General features: G+C 41.0%; 1 protein-coding gene across 2 annotated transcripts; it reads left to right on the top strand.

The window, feature by feature from the left end:
• Positions 1 to 6368: 6368 nt before the first annotated feature.
• LOC129829936 (transcription factor CP2-like) lies at positions 6369 to 16949 on the top strand. 2 transcript variants are annotated; one of them, XM_055891970.1, is made up of 18 exons: positions 6369 to 6701; positions 7203 to 7438; positions 8847 to 8998; positions 9120 to 9196; positions 9350 to 9455; positions 9668 to 9774; positions 9959 to 10111; positions 10248 to 10358; positions 10627 to 10715; positions 10905 to 10953; positions 11846 to 11872; positions 13496 to 13540; positions 13970 to 14063; positions 14191 to 14281; positions 14416 to 14522; positions 14722 to 14864; positions 15011 to 15062; positions 15167 to 16949. In XM_055891970.1, exons 2-18 carry the CDS (start codon positions 7317 to 7319, stop codon positions 15202 to 15204), a joined length of 1563 nt encoding a protein of 520 aa, XP_055747945.1. In that variant the 5' UTR covers positions 6369 to 6701; positions 7203 to 7316; the 3' UTR covers positions 15205 to 16949. The 2 variants fall into 2 exon arrangements, with proteins under 2 accessions (XP_055747945.1, XP_055747946.1); XM_055891971.1 differs by lacking the exon at positions 11846 to 11872.
• The last annotated feature ends 27 nt before the right edge of the window (positions 16950 to 16976 follow it).

Raw genomic sequence — 16976 nt, forward strand, 5'->3', positions numbered from 1 at the left:
AGCAAATGGCTTGGAGATAATAAGCTATCTCTGCACTTAGGGAAAACGGAGGGAATTATTTTTGGATCCAGACCTAAATTGAGTAGGTCGTCTGAAATCAGAGTGGAGTTAGGGGGTGAGGTGCTGACTACTAAACCTCTGTTAGCTACCTGGGATGTATCCTTGATGGAAGCTTGGGAAGTGTGAGCATGGCCAATAAAGTGCTAGGGAAGGTTAATGCCAGGACTAAGTTTTTGTCTGGAAAGTCCAAGCTGCTTGATAAGGACTCCATGAAAGTGCTAGCTACTGCCCTCATTCAATGCCATTTTGACTACGCTAGTACTTCCTGGTTTGGGGGCTTATCTAAATTTATGAAGGGGAAGCTCCAGATTGCCCAGAATAAGCTGATCAGGGTAGTATTGAAGGTGATTCCACGTACTGACATAAGCAGGAGCTGCTTTCAGGAACTAAACTGGCTGCCTGTTGAGGCTAGGGTGTCCCAGATTAGACGAGGTTTGGTTTATAGGAGTATTTATGATCCCGCCCCCAGATATTTAAGTGATTACTTCCCTCGTGTTAGGGATGCACACAAACACAGCACCAGATCAGGTGTTGCTGATGTGTGCTTATACAGGTTCAGGAGTAATGCTGGGAAAGGTACTTTCTTGTATACTGGAGCCTCAGAATGGAATGAGTTGCCTCTGCCCATAAAAACAACATCCTCTCTTGGCAGCTTTAAAAATAAAGTAAAAATATGTTTGATGTCTTCTGTGCCCATATGAATAACCCCTGTGATGTAACTGCAATAAGATAGATGTTCTTCTTCTCTGCTTTTGTTTTATTATTTCACTGCCATACTGTGTTTAACTGTGTTCGATCATGTCTAGCCATCTTGTCTCAAGAGGACCACAATGGAAATCAGTCCCAGACTTTATTTTGTGTTATCCTCGATGATTTTACTCATGTGCATGTATGGCTTTTTCAAGTTTTATGTGTGCTTGTTTTTTTAAATGGTCTAATTAATAAACTAAACAGCCCCCGTAATAAGGTTAGAGGCAGAAAATCCCAATGGAGAGAGGGGAACTGGCCAGGCAGAGACAGCAAGGGTGGTTTGTCGCTCCAGTGCCTTTCCGTTCACCTTCACACCCCTGGGCCAAACTACACTCAATCATAGGACCTACTGAAGAGATGAGTCTTCAATAAAGGCTTAAAGGTCGAGACCGAGTCTGCGTCTCTCGCATGGATAGGCAGACCATTCCATAAAAATTGAGCTCTATCTGAGAAAGCCCGGCCTCCAGCTGTTTGCTTAGAAATTCTAAGGACAATATTGAGGCCTGCGTCTTGTGACCGTAGCATGTAGGTATGTACGGGCGGACCAAATCGGAAAGATAGGTAGGAGCAAGCCCATGTAATGGTTTGCAGGTTAACAGTAAAACCTTGAAATCAATCCTAGCCATAACAGGAAGCCAGTGTAGAGAGGCTAGCAATGGAGTAATACGATCACATTTTTTGGTTCTAGTCAAGATTCTAGCAGCCGTGTTAAGCACGAACTGAAGTTTATTTAGTGCTTTATCCGAGTAGCCGGAAAGTTGAGCATTGCAGTAATCTAATCTAGAAGTGACAAAAGCATGGATCCATTTTTTTGCATCATTTTTGGACAGAAGGTTTCTGATTTTTGCAATGTTATGTAGATGGAAAAAAGCTGTCCTTGATATGTTCGTCAAAAGAGAGATCAGGGTCCAGAGTAACGCGGAGGTCCGTCACAGTTTAATTTGAGACAACTGTACAACCATCAAGATTAATTGTCAGATCCAAAAGAAGATCTCTTTGTTTCTTGGGACCTAGAACTAGCATTTCTGTTTTGTTCGTGTTTAAAAGTTTTTAAAAATGCCACCATCCACTTCCTTATGTCTGAAACACAGGCTTCCAGGGAGGGCAATTTTAGGGCTTCACCATGTTTCATCGAAATGTACAGCTGTGTATCGTCCGCATAGCAGTGAAAGTGAACATTATGTTTTCGAGTGACATCACCAAGAGGTCAAATATATAGTGAAAACAATAGTGGTCCTAAAACGGAACCTTGAGGAACACCAAAATGTACAGTTGATTTGTCAGAGGATAAACCATCCACAGAGACAAACTGATATATTTCCGACAGATAAGATCTGAACCAGGCTAGAACTTGTCCGTGTAGACCAATTTAGGTTTCCAATCTCTCCAAAATAATGTGGTGATCGATGGTATCAAAAGCAGCACTAAGGTCTAGGAGCACGAGGACAGATGCAAAGCCTTGGTCAAACACCATTAAAAGGTAATTTACCACCTTCACGAGTGCAGTCTCGGTGCTATGATGGGGTCTAAAACCAGACTGAAGAATTTCGTATACATTGTTTGTCTTCAGAAAGGCAGTGAGTTTCTGCGTAACAGCTTTTTCAAAAAAGTTTTTAGAGGAATGGGAGATTCGATATAGGTCGATGTTTTTTAAATATTTTCTGGGTCAAGGTTTGGCTTTTTCAAGAGAGTCCTTATTACTGCCACTTTTAGTGAGTTTGGTACACATCCGGTGGATAGGGAGGTGTTCATTATGTTCAAAATAGGAGGGCCAAGCACAGGAAGCAGCTCTTTCAGTAGTTTAGTTGGAATAGGGTCCAATATGCAGCTTGAAGGTTTAGAGGCCATGACTATTTTTTATCAATGTGTCAAGATATAGTATTAAAAAACTTGAATGTCTTCCTTGATCACAGGTCCTGGCAGTGTTGTGCACACTCAGGACAACTGAGCTTTGGAGAAATACGCAGATTTAAAGAGAAGTCCGTAATTTGCTTTTTAATGATCATGATCTTTTCGTCAAAAGAAGTTCATGAATTTATCACTGCTAAAGTGAAAGCCATCCTCTCTTGGGGAGTACTGCTTTTTAGTTAGCTTTGTGACAGTATAAAAAATACATTTTGGATTGTTCTTATTCTCCTCAATTAAGTGTGGAAAAATAGGATGATCGAGCAGCAGTGAGGACTCTTCGATACTGCACGGTACTGTCTTTCCAAGCTAGTCGGAAGACTTCCAGTTTGGTGTAGCGCCATTTCCGTTCCAATTTTCTGGAAGCTTGATTCAGGGCTCGGGTATTTTCTGTATACCAGGGAGCTAGTTTCTTATGACACCTGTTTTTTGTTTTTAGGGATGCGACTGCATCTAGGGTATTACGTAAGGTTAAATTTAGTTCTTCAGTTAGGTGGTTAACCGATTTTTGTACTCTGACGTCCTTGGGTAGGTGGTGGTAGTCTGGAAGGGCATCTAGGAATCTTTGGGTTGTCTGAGAATTTATAGCATGGCTTTTGATGATCCTTGGTTGGGGTCTGAGCAGATTATTTGTTGCGATTGCAAACGTAATAAAATGGTAGTCCGATAGTCCAGGATTTTGAGGAAAAACATTTAGATCGACAATATTTATTCCACGGGACAAAACTATGTCCAGAGTATGACTGTGGCAGTGAGTAAGTTTGAAAACATGTTGGACAAAACCCACTGATTCAATGATGGCTCCAAAAGCATTTTGGAGTGGGTCTGTGGACTTTTCCATGTGAATATTAAAGTCACCAAAAATGTGAATGTTATCTGCCATGACTACAAGGTCCGATAGGAAATCAGGGAACTCAGGAACGCTGTATATGGCCCCTGAGGCCTGTAAACAGTATCTATAAAAAGTTATTGAGTAGGCTGCATAGATTTCATGACTAGAAGCTCAAAAGACAAAAATGCAGTCTTTAAACATTTTTTTTATTGAAATTTGTTATCGGAAATGTTAGCAACACCTCCGCCTTTGCGGGATGCGCGGGGGATGGTCACTAGTGTAACCAGGAGGAGAGGCCTCATTTAACACAGTAAATTCATCAGGCTTAAGCCATGTTTCAGTCAGGCCAATCACATCAAGATTATGATCAGTGATTAGTTAATTGACTATAACTGCCTTGGAAGTGAGGGATCTAACATTAAGTAGACCTATTTTGAGATGTGAGATATCACAATCTCTTTCAATAATGACATGAATGAAGGAGGTCTTTATTCTAGTGAGATTGCTAGAGCGAACAGTTTTGCCCAACCTAGATCGAGGCACAGACATGGTCTCAATGGGGATGCAAGCCCAGCTGAGCTGACTACACTGACTGTGCTAGTGGCAGACTCCACTAAGCTGGCAGGCTAGCTAACAGCCTGCTGCCTGGCCTGCACCCTATCTCATTGTGGAGCTAGAGGAGTTAGAGCCCTGTCAATGTTCATAGATAAGATGAGAGCACCCCTCCAGGTAGGATGGAGTCCGTCACTCCTCAGTAGGCCAGGCTTGGTCCTGTTTGTGGGTGAGTCCCAGAAAGAGGGCCAATTATCTACAAATTCTATCTTTTGGGAGGGGCAGAAAACAGTTTTCAACCAGCGATTGAATTGTGAGACTCTGCTGTAGAGTTTATCACTCCCCCTAACCGGTAGAGGGCCAGAGACAATTACTCAATGCTGACACATCTTTCTAGCTGATTTACACGTTGAAGCTATGTTGCACTTGGTGACCTCTGAGTGTTTCATCCTAATATTGTTGGTGCCGACGTGGATAACAATATCCCTATACTCTCTACACTCGCCAGTTTTAGCCTTAGCCAGCACCATTTTCAGACTAGCTTTAACGTCGGTAAACAGTGTATGATCGCTGGATGATTCTTTTTAAGTCTAATACTGTGGGTAATGGAGTCGCCAATGACTAGGGTTTTCAATTTGTCAGAGCTAATGGTGGGAGACTTCGATGTCTCAGACCCGTAACGGGTGGAGGAGAGACCAGAGAAGGGTCCGTTTCTGACTCCGACTCGTTGCTTAATGGCGAAAACTGGTTCAAAGCTTCTGTCGGCTGAATGAGCGAGACCGGTTGAGCTTCCTTCCAGAAGCCATGAGAAAATTGTCCGGCTGCGGGGACTATGCAAGGGGATTTATACTACTATCTGTACTTATTGGTGGCACAGATGCTGTTTCATCCTTTCCTACACTTAAATTACCCTGGCCTAACGATTGCGTCTGAAGCTGGGCTTGCAGCACGGCTATCCTCACCAGAAGGCGATTGTTCTCCTGTATATTATGAGTACAGCGACTGCAATTAGAAGGCATAATGTTAATGTTACTACTTAGCTTCGGCTGGTGGAGATCGTGTAGAACCATGTCCAGATAAAGCATCCGGGGTGAAAAAGTTGAATGAAAAAAGTTGAGTGAGGGATTATTTTTTTTAACGGTAATTAAAAAGTAAAAACTGTAAAGTTGGCTGGTATCAAAGTAACGTTAGCAACAAACCGCACAGCAGCACGTAAACAAGTCCACAAGTTGATCTCCGTATGTGTGGTTCCCACCGTGAAGCATGGAGGAGGTGGTGTGATGGTGCATTGCTGGTGACACTCAGTGATTTATTTAGAATTCAAGGCACACTTAACCAGCATGGCTACCACAGCATTCTGCAGCAATACCCCATTCCATCTGGTTTGTGCTTCGTGGTACTATCATTTGTTTTTCAACAGGACAATGACCCAACACACCTCCAGGATGTGAAGGGGACTATTTGACCAAGAAGGAGAGTAATGGAGTGCTGCATCAGATGACCTGACCTCCACAATCACCCGACCTCAACCCAATTGAGATGGTTTGGGATGAGTTGGACTGCAGAAGAAAAAGCAGCCAACAAGTGCTCATCATATGTGGGAACTCCTTCAAGACTGTTGGAAAAGAATTCCAGGTGAAGCTGGTTGAGAGAATGCCAAGAGTGTGCAAGACTGTCATCAAGGCAAATGGTGGCTACTTTGAAGAATCTCAAATCTTAAATCTATTTAGATTTGTTTTACACTTTTTAGCTTACTACATGATTCCATGTGTTATTTAATAGTTTTGATGTATTCACTATTATTCTACAATGTAGAAAATAGTAAAAATAAAGAAAGACTCTTGAAAATTGTAGGTGTGTTGACTGGTATTGTAAATATATTTATTATTGTTATTATAGTATTTTTTTTCTTCTTCACATATTTAACCCCTTATTTTTGTTGGCACAAAACTACCTCTATACTTCCATTCATTTGTATCGGTTAACTTTAGATGAATCCTGTGACACGTGGGGTCACCGAGTAAAACTGAGAACACCATCCATGTTCGTGAGTCTCCCCTTTCTACATAGTGATCATATTAGTTAGTAGTTTTATATAAACAAATACATCGCATAATATCTTATATAAATACTTTTGATAATTTTTGTACGATAATTAGCATAAAATGTATCGATAGTTGTGCACATTTCCATAATTTCTCCCCTAATTATTAATTTACAAAGTATACAGGACGGGACTCTTATTCTGAAGGATTCAAAAATCCGTGACCCGGAAGTTCTCAGTTATTCTTGACTGCTTTGCAGCTACGATATGGTTTGCGAAAATTAGCTATTTGTCTAGCTAGCTAGATAAAGAAGCATTTTTTTTCGTGACTTGTGTTTGTATAACGATACATTTTAATGTAGATTTAATTAACTACCATATACGACTTAATTAGTGCTCGTTATATTCAAATAATCGGTGTCCACAGGGCTGTTTTCCCGAAGAGTAGTTAGCAATCTTACGTTGTTTATAGTGCGAGAACGAGGGAGCAACTGAGACATGGAATGCAACGGTCGCAGAGTTAGCTACAGTAGCTAGCCAATTTACTTGGTTTCCAAGGTAAGTTCGATGGCTAACGTAATCTAATTACTAGAAGTGGTATCATAATCGAACTTCATATTTAACACAAACCTATTGTGATGTGTTGACCTGTTTAGTAGTTAACGGTTAGCTAGCTAACATTCATTCACAGTCAAGTTCCACAATAGCGGACTAAACGCCACTGTGGGGTGGCGTTTAGTCCGATAGGTCCTCAGTTGCTGAGCTAGCCAGCTTGTATGCGTATTCCCCATTTTCATTACTAGCAATGTTACATTCACGGTTACACACACCATATACGTTATCAGTCATTCTATCTTCAATGTGGGACTGTCAGGGATAGTTAAGTACCTGTCTGCTGTGATTACTTTTTGTTGTCCACACAATCTGGAATCGCTAACTATCTATGATCTGTCAGTTAATTTGTTAGGCCTATATTAAAACAAATAGTCTTTACTCTCCTTGCTAAACTGACATATAATGGTACCAAACGGTGTATCTATCATGGCTTTTCTCTTCCAGCTTGGTAGCAGCAGACATCTGCCAGGCTTTAAGAAATTAGCAGATTGGAATTTTGAGGCCAGGGACTAGAATTTGAAACAAATTCGACTGGAATCAGATTCACGTATCGTCGCCATGGCTTGGGCTCTGAAGTTGCCGCTCACTGATGAGGTGATTGAGTCAGGTCTGGTCCAGGACTTTGATGCCAGTCTCTCTGGCATTGGACAGGAGCTTGGAGCTGGGGCATACAGTATGAGGTATGAATCATGATTGGAAGTCTATTGAAAATGCACTGATATGTTAGAATTGAAATAAATATGTTTTGTAACTAACCCAAGATAGACCAGAGCCTTTCGTTTCCAACGGGAGCAAATTAATCATAGTGGACAGAACAAGCAAGGAGGTAGGCAGGGCCATGCACCATCTAGTGCGAGCCTATTGGTGCATTGTAGCATTTATTTGCATATTTCAGTTAGGGAACGCCTACTGTGTGAAGTGCACGTGTGCAATAACAACATTTTCCCTTGCACTCCTAAACAACAATTTTTTATTTTGTCAAAGGGTAAAGTCTACAAAACACAGTCCACTCTGTTTGTTACATATTCTAGTTTTGCAAACAGAAAACTGTATGGAGATCAAATGTTTCATCGATGAAAATATTAGCATAATGTCTGCCAAAAGTATGCACTGATCATGCATAGGCCTAACCTTCCATTGGTTCTCTCTTGAGGGTTGTTCTTATGCCAGAAAAGAAGAGGCCTTATGCACCTGTATATAGCCCATCTATAATTTAGCCCAAACAACTACCGCTTCCCCTACTGTATTTATTTATTTATTTTGCTCCTTTGCACCCCATTATTTCTACTTTGCACATTCTTCCACTGCAAATCTACCATTCCAGTGTTTTACTTGCTATATTGTATTTACTTCGCCACCATGGCCTTTTTTATCCTTTACCTCCCTAATCTCACCTCATTTGCTCACATTGTACATAGTCTTATTTTTCTACTGCATTATTGACTGAATGTTTGCTTTACTCCATGTGTAACTCTGTGTTGTTGTATGTGTCGAACTGCTTTGCTTTATCTTGGCCAGGTCGCAGTTGTAAATGAGAACTTGTTCTTAACTTGCCTCCCTGGTTAAATAAAGGTGAAAAAAAGTATTTAAAAAAAACTTGGGATTTTGCAGAGTCAGGAACAGTTTGTGTAAGGGATACGGCTCTCTCTTTCAGACTGCTCTTTTGTTAGTTTTGTAAGTGTTCTGTTACATGATACTGAAGTGCCTGGAAAGTGCCTTATTGTCAGTGAAAATCTTTTGTTGAGAGAGGGGATGAGATACCCAGGCTGGATACCAAGGTAGTTTTTTTTTTTTTTCACAAGTTTTTACCATCATAACTAATTAACTGTAAAGAAAGAAAATGTTATATCACTTCTCCTTTTTCCAGTGTCTCCTAGTGATACATTTATCTATGCCTACATTTATTGTATGGGTAACAGAATTTACAAAGGAGGTTATTTTAAGAAATTAGTCTCATTCTCATACTGGGGAGATTCAAGGCCTGTTGAGTTGTTTCAGACATGTTGATACTATGCCAATATCATGTGCTTGTAAAAGACTTTGGCTTGCCAGTTCATTGACCATGTTGTCTTGCATCTCTTTCTCCAGCGATGTGCTGGCCCTACCCATCTTTAAGCAGGAGGAGTCCAACCTGCCGCCTGACAGTGAGAACAAGATTCTTCCTTTCCAGTATGTTCTGTGTGCAGCGACCTCGCCTGCCATCAAACTGCACGATGAAACACTTACCTACCTCAACCAAGGTTAGCATCTGTCTGTGTTCCATTTTCATGATTGTGCTTTTCTTGTGAATTTGTTGCTAATTTAAAGAAATAGCAAGACAATGATGTGGTATGTTTATGAACTTATGTCTTTTGATTTCAGGACAGTCTTATGAAATTCGAATGCTTGACAATCGGAAAATGGGTGAACTCCCAGAAATCACTGGCAAAATGGTGAAGGTAAGATGAACAAGAACACAATGAGTCATGACCATAGGCATGAGAGTGAGCGTTTGTTTGTCTGGGCCTATTCCAATTCTGTAATTTCCTATGTCTTCTACCAGTAGTGCAGGTACTTCCTGGTTCCTCAGTGATGTTTCTGTGTGTCCTCAGAGCATCATCCGAGTGGTCTTCCATGACCGGCGTCTTCAGTACACAGAGCACCAGCAGCTGGAGGGCTGGCGCTGGAACAGGCCTGGAGACCGCATCCTCGACCTGGGTGAGCTCTCTGTCTGGGAAGGGTATTGGACTACCGTGGGTGAAGAAGGACTGAAAGGGCTGTTTTTAAGACTGTGGAACTGGAATTGCTTTAAATAACACAGAGCTGTATCTTCACTGAATGAAATGATGATTGACAACAGGCTGCATAACATGTAGTTAGTTTGCTCACACAATCCTTCTGATAACTTGTCTCGTGTTGCTCCATTGCAGATATCCCCATGTCAGTTGGCATGGTCGACCCCAGGGCTAACCCTACTCAGCTTAACACGGTGGAGTTCCTGTGGGACCCATCAAAAAGAACCTCTGTTTTTATCCAGGTAGCATGATAAACACACCCACATAGTTGTTTTCATAAGGTTGGTCGTAGCTTATCGTCTAACATCAGTCCAAGGCTGTCTGAATGGAATGGAAACAAATGGTTTTCAAAAAAAACAGAGCTCTTTTATTGAATAAAACAACATCCACCAGTTTTCAAATAGTCATGACAATTCCTTGTTTTAGGTTCACTGCATCAGCACAGAGTTCACCATGCGGAAGCATGGGGGAGAAAAGGGCGTGCCTTTTCGCATTCAGATCGACACTTTCAAAGAGAATGATGGCGAAGAGTATACAGAGCACCAGCATTCTGCCAGCTGTCAGGTCAAAGTCTTCAAGGTGAGAAGAAAGTCTGAGCAAAAACAATGAAAATGGGTTAACTTTTGTCATTCAAAGGTACATTAGATGTTAGCTTCATTTGATCCCTGTCATGGTGCTATCCATAATAAACATAACTTTACCTCACCTGTGGCAGCCTAAAGGTGCAGACAGGAAGCAGAAGACGGACAGAGAGAAGATGGAGAAGAGGGCGCCTCAGGAGAAGGAGAAATACCAGCCATCCTATGAAACCACCATCCTAACAGAGGTTGGAGTCAGTGTGTTGAGTGAATGGGAAAAGGGATGGAGGGATTTGGAGAGGAAGGGGTGTGGTAGTAGTCAGTATGTCTAAGAGATAAAGAAACATGAACGAAATTATGCATTTAATTTTTGTATCAATCATTTAATCATAATGTATAGAAATTATGTACAACACAGGATTTCTTTCTGAAATCAAGAACTAACATCTGGAGAGCTGGATTAAGTAAAGAGCCTAGGTCCCTCTCCACTAGAATAACAGAAATGTTCTCTTGCAGTGCTCTCCCTGGCCAGAGGTCACCTATGTCAATAACTCCCCATCGCCTGGCTTCAACAGCACACACAACAGTTTTCCAGTGGCAGAGGGGTAGGGATCAGGACATAAACATGCAGCCTGTTCTGAACCACACTGCCAATTTATAATATAATATTATGGGGGTGCAATGTCTAATACAACAGTTTTTTTTGTTTGATTTTGGAATTTCTGTTTGTTTTCCATCTACTCCCATTAAGTCCCTCCCAACGTTTTCAAGTAATTTTTCTCTGTCCTTCCCAGAAATGGATCCCCCGGTCACCAGCCAGAGCCAGTTGTTCAGGTGGCAGATGTAAGTACGTCCCATTGTGTGTCCTAAACCCACCCAAGGCTCATCATCTCCTGCTCCATCCCTTCAAACTAACCCCATATCTACATGTTTAAAGTCCAGCTTCTTTCACATAACTGAAGTTGACACATTGTGGTCATGCTTTTGCTGTTGGCAGCAGGACTAGTGAAATACTGTAGAAAAGTGTCTGTAGTGGGAGATTAAACTAAACTGAAAGAATGAGGACTGAGGCTGAGAATGACTTTGCAATCATTACATGTTGTTTTAATTTCAAAGCAGCACACACTTTAACATGACATCATTATGTTTTCGCATGAGAGAGCTGTCCATTTGTGTACCCATTTTCCATTGATCACATTTGCATGTAGTCGAATTTATTTAACAAAATAATGAATATATATGGCAATACTGTTTTGGTTTTCTGTCTGAAATTCTTTGTGAAAAGGAAAGGTGATGCATGGATAAGTCTCGTCAGATTTGGGTTAGAATACCAGACTACTTTATAAGAACCTGCAGAATGAGAAATGTCATAAAAGTTGGATAGGTCTATTTGCTTTGAACAGTTCTATTATTTTTGACTAGTGCAAGAATTGTGATTTCCCCCCCCCCCCACCCATTCATGAGTTCCTAGATTCCAGTTACCAATACATGGATGAAACGTGTCCTTTTGTTTTTCGGTCCATCAAAGCAATCATTTAACTAATGCAGTAGACTGTCGTCCTCCATAAAGAATCTATTGTATGACGCACATCCCAAATTATTAATACAGTTGATAGATGGAAACAGACCTTGAAATAAGCCTATACATCCATGTCTATGCACCTGTCAGTTCAGTTTTATAAAGGGTATGTACACCTTTTCTCCCTTCTTTCTCCCGCATTATTATCCAATATAGATTGAAAGCTGTCTGACTGATACGATTGTAAGTTTCCAACATTTTCTAAATGTCTGACTTTGATTAAAGATGCAGACTTCATGGTTTAGACAGACTCAAACAGAATGTGGGAGTGTGCAATATTCACTGATGTATAATATATCATCTTTAAATTATTGATTGCACTTATTAACACTATTGCTTGCTGTCTGATAATGCTGATAAGTACAGTACCAGTCAAAAGTTTAGACACCTACTCATTCAAGGGATTTTCTTTATTTGTACTTTTTTCTACCAAAAAAGTGTTACAAAAATTCAGAACATATTTGAGATTCCTCGAAGTAGCCACCCTTTGCCTTGATGACAGCTTTGCACACTCTTGGCATTCTCTCAACCAGCTTTACCTGGAATGCTTTTCCAACAGTCTTGAAGGAGTTCCCACATATGCTGAGCAATTGTTGGCTGCTTATCCTTCACTCTGCGGTCCAACTCATCCCAAACCATCTCAATTGGGTTGAGGTCGGGTGATTGTGGAGGCCAGGTCATCTGATTCAGCACTCCATTACTCTCCTTCTTGGTCAAATAGCCCTTACGTTGCCTGGGGGTCTGTTGGGTCATTGTATTGTTGAAAATTAAATGATAGTACCACTGAGCGCAAACTAGATGGGATGGCGTGTCGCTGCAGAATGCTGTGGTAGCCATGCTGGTTAAGTGTGCCTTAAATTCTAAATAAATCAGACCGTGCACTTGAAGAAACTTTAAAGTTCATGAAATGTTCCGCATTGACTGATCTTCATGTCTTAAAGTGATGATGGAATGTCATTTTCTCTTTGCTTATTTGAGCTGTTCTTGCCATAATATGGACTTGGTATTTTACCAAATAGGGCTATCTTCTGTATACCACCCCTACCATGTCACAACACAACTGATTGGCTCAAACGCATTAGAAGGAAAGAAATTCCACAAATTAACTTTTAACAAGGCACACCTGTTAATTGAAATGCATTCCAGGTGACTACCTCATGAAGCTGGTTGAGAGAATGCCAAGAGTGTGCAAAGCTGTCATCAAGGCAAAGGGTGGCTACTTTGAAGAATCTCAAATCTCAAATATATTTTTATTTGTTTAACACTTTTTTGGTTACTACATGATTCCATATGTGTTATTTCATAGTTGTGATGTCTTCACTAGTATTAGGCAGCAACATCTACCTTAACTCTCCCTAAGGCCCACTTTAATTTTTGACATAAGTGGCGTTTGTGTCAAAGACGACTGATTTTAGCCTGAGTGCCAATCTGTTTGTGCTATCATGCAAACTCCTTGTCACTCATTGTCATGCCAAACATTGGCAATTGAGTTGGCAAGAGCTAAAATAGTTCTGGGACCAGGCTACTTTAATACTCAGAGTACTTGTACCAGTATTTATAACAACACCTCTCCATGATGTATGTAATAGTCATACATGTAAACTAGTTTTGAAATAAATGCAGTGCTGAGTGTTGATAGTGAATATTTTGACAATAGCCTTGCTGATTGCACTGTCAAAATATCACCCCTTGTGTTTTACCCCCATTTTAGACATAAATACATAGCAAGGTTTTTGGGGGCTTGGGGGGGGGGTTGATACATGATGCTAAAATACAATTTAAAAATTGAGACATTCTGCCTTACAGTTGTCGTCCCATCTGCTTACAAGAGACAGTGAAAGTGTCCATCAGGTATATATTAATTTATTTAATGAATTTTTCTAGTTTGAATGTTGAATCGTTTTGCCTTTTTAAAGCAAAGGTGGGATATGTATTGCACACACTTCTTCTCTGACCAGGCTCCGAGCAGATCTGTTTACGTGTAGAACAATTGAACAAGATGACAAACAATTTTTATTTGATTCATTCTTTGTGTGTTTCTGTGCAGAAGTGGATAACTGCTACAGTGATATTATATCTACTCTGACATTGTAATGGGGCTTTATTCCTCCTTTTAGCATGTTGTGGGATGGGTTAGCTCAGAGAAACTACTCATACCTGGCTGTATATATCTGACCTTACATTGGAATTGATTATACACTTTTAAAACCAATCCAAAGTTTAACAACATAATTTGATGGCTTTTGCCCTGCCTGTCTGCGTCTCTTTTGGAACAAAAAGAACCTGTTACCTGCGGCAACACCACAGGATGCTCAGCAGTGGCTACATAGAAACCGCTTTTCACCGTTCTGTCGGCTCTTCACTAATTTCTCAGGTAAGAAGGTCAATATATAATTTCTTGTGGTGAATTTATATTCTCAACTTTGTTGTTATGTTGTGGAAGTCAGTCTGAAATAATATCTATATTCTTTGAGTATTAGACTGATTGTTCTATGTTCCAGGGGCAGATCTGTTGAAGCTGACCAGGGAAGATGTCATTCAGATTTGTGGGCCAGCAGATGGTATTAGGCTCTTCAACGCACTGAAAGGCCGGTAGGTGTACTTCCTTACCACTCTACTTCCATATTGCACCATTCATACTGCAATATGGAAATGCCTATTGAATTTAATCAATTATTGAGTGTGAGAAGTTTCTCGTGTCAGCTCATTTCTGTGTGTGTGCGCAGAGTGGTACGTCCCAGGCTGACGGTGTATGTGTGCCAGGAGTCCCAGCAGGCTCGGGAACAGCAGCAGAAACATGAGAACGGAGACACAGCTAGCAGCACTTTCTTCGGTGTGTGTGTGTGTGTGTTCTATATATAAAGCATTCATAACACATGCTTGCTTACTTACTTGCTGATGGCGGCGCAATGCGCCAAATGATAGCATAAGGATAGCTCTGATGTTACGGCATAATACACTGTTAGCTACATAGGGTGTTATGAAAATGAATGACAATATATATCCTTGTACACTTCTGTTTTCTTTTGCAGTGTACCACGCCATCTACCTGGAGGACTTGACAGCAGTTGAGCTGACAGAGAAGATCGCTCAGCTATTCAACATCTCACCCAGACAGATCAGTCAGATCTTTAAACAGGGACCCACTGGTATACATGTCCTGGTCAGTGACGAGGTAGGGCTCGTCTCAGAAGTGGTGCACTACTGAATAGGGTCTGATTTTTAGACAGCCTTTTGTTTCTGGATCAGTCTGCCTTAAGTCTGAGTCCTAATGTGTACACTGTTCCTGGCCTCTAAGATGGAATCTCTCATTTCTCACAGATGATTCAAAACTTCCAGGATGAAGTATGTTTTGTTTTGGACACAATGAAAGGTATGAGAGTCATTCAATCCATTTTCTTTTGCCACAAATATTGGGGAGTGGAGAAATGTTTTCGGTATCACCCTTCATGACTGGCTCCATTTCTTTATCAACAGCCGAGACGAATGACGGCTACCACATCATCCTGAAATGAAGACTGTCTGGGGGATTGCCTAACCCCTGCTCTGTCCTTTAGACTCAACCCTGCAAGCCCTTCTACAGGCTCTGCCCCTGATATTCCTGGACTGCTGAAGATGACCTGTTCGATTCTCTAGAGGCCCCTGCTATGGGGAATGTTTGACTGAAGTAGCTTGCCCATCCTTGATACCTTGTCTTATTTTAAAGCAGTGACTGACTCTATTTGAGCTGCCATATTGAAGCAACACGCTTCAGTTTCCTCCCTTGCTAGAAACCCTTTTAAAACGGTTGCATTTTCGTTCTTCGCTGCTCATGTGTTTGAAAAAGAGAATGGACTGAAGATACCCTGCCAGTAATATTGCATCATGATGAGCAGCTGGTTTGCCAAAGTTCTATGCTTCAGAATCAAGGAGTTTGCTGTCACATGAAACGGGATCCACAACAAGAGATACAGAGTTCTTATACATTGGTCTCCATCTCCTACTGCTAGGCTGCCTGGCTTGACACCAAGGAACCAGTTTGAGTACCATGGTCATGGTTTTGTAACTATGACACGGGAAAGAGAACCTTAACAGGAATTGGTGTCATAATAGGTCATGAAAGTGACACCAGCAGCCTATGTCCTTTTCTCGTTTGGGCAAAAGTCTGTTCTCTCCTCTGACCTGGAAACTGATAAGTGGTCGAGGACTGTGTCAAATCTGTAGTAGGCAAACGGAAGATAATCCTCCCCTCAGTAGCCTCCTTTTGGCGAGGAAGCACAAGTGTATTCTACCACAAAAGAGTTTTGATATTTACCACACCCCCTTTGACAAATGTGTTTTGTGTTGTCAGAGGAGAAAATCATGCACACATTTAAGAGATATGCTACTTATCCTTTTTTCTATAAAATGTCTTGCACAACATTTATTTTGGGATCCATCCCTGTAAACGTAATTTGCCTGATGACGTGTGAGTGGAGAAGGAGCTTCTTATTTCAAACAAGTATTTTCATCCACGTTCAATCTCCTTGCCACCTCTCCTCGATTCCCTTTTTCAAAGGAGGCAAGAGAGGATGCAGGAGTTGAGAAAATCTAATTGAGAAAGGGCCCATGAGAACCCCTCTCGGTCCTCTTCCAGTGAGTGCTGTGCTCCTGTGAAAGCCCACAGTCCTGTGTCCTCCTCTATTACTTGTGAGAGAACATCCGTGCAGCTTTTGAACACTGTCAAGACCGTGTCAGGATACTGGTCTTTTCGTCATGATATGGCCCTCACATCCCTGAGCCGACTAGGTAAAAAATGCTAAATGACTCAAATGTATACATTAATCTGATTGACACAGTCTTTCTTTGTTAGTGACACCACACAGTGGCAACACCAGCAACTTACCAGTCTCTGTCTTGCCTGCTATCCCTACTTACATCATACTGTATTTATCACTTTACAGTCTCATTACAAAGGTTTTGGACAATTCTCAAACCTTTATTTTAAGTAGACAATTGTTTAAAATATATGAATCAAGTATTTTAGCTGTTTTATAACCTTTCTAACAGATGTGTTCCTTCCTTGTTTAGAGAACCACTCTTTGCATTGTTTTTGGATATTGCCACTAATACATAGCAGTGGGTTGTATAGGGCTTGATAAACCTGCACGTGTAAAGCTAGAGTTGGTTCCCATTCAATCAAGTTCAACTGAACGCTTCCAGAATATCGATTGCGTGATATTTAGATGTCCAGCTTTGCCCCTCGCTCAAGTCATCAGAATGATTAAACTAGTTACCCATTCATTGCCTGTTTGTATTTTTTTTGTAA

The sequence above is a fragment of the Salvelinus fontinalis genome, chromosome 31 (genome assembly GCF_029448725.1).
Source record: "Salvelinus fontinalis isolate EN_2023a chromosome 31, ASM2944872v1, whole genome shotgun sequence".
NCBI classification, from domain to species: domain Eukaryota; kingdom Metazoa; phylum Chordata; class Actinopteri; order Salmoniformes; family Salmonidae; genus Salvelinus; species Salvelinus fontinalis.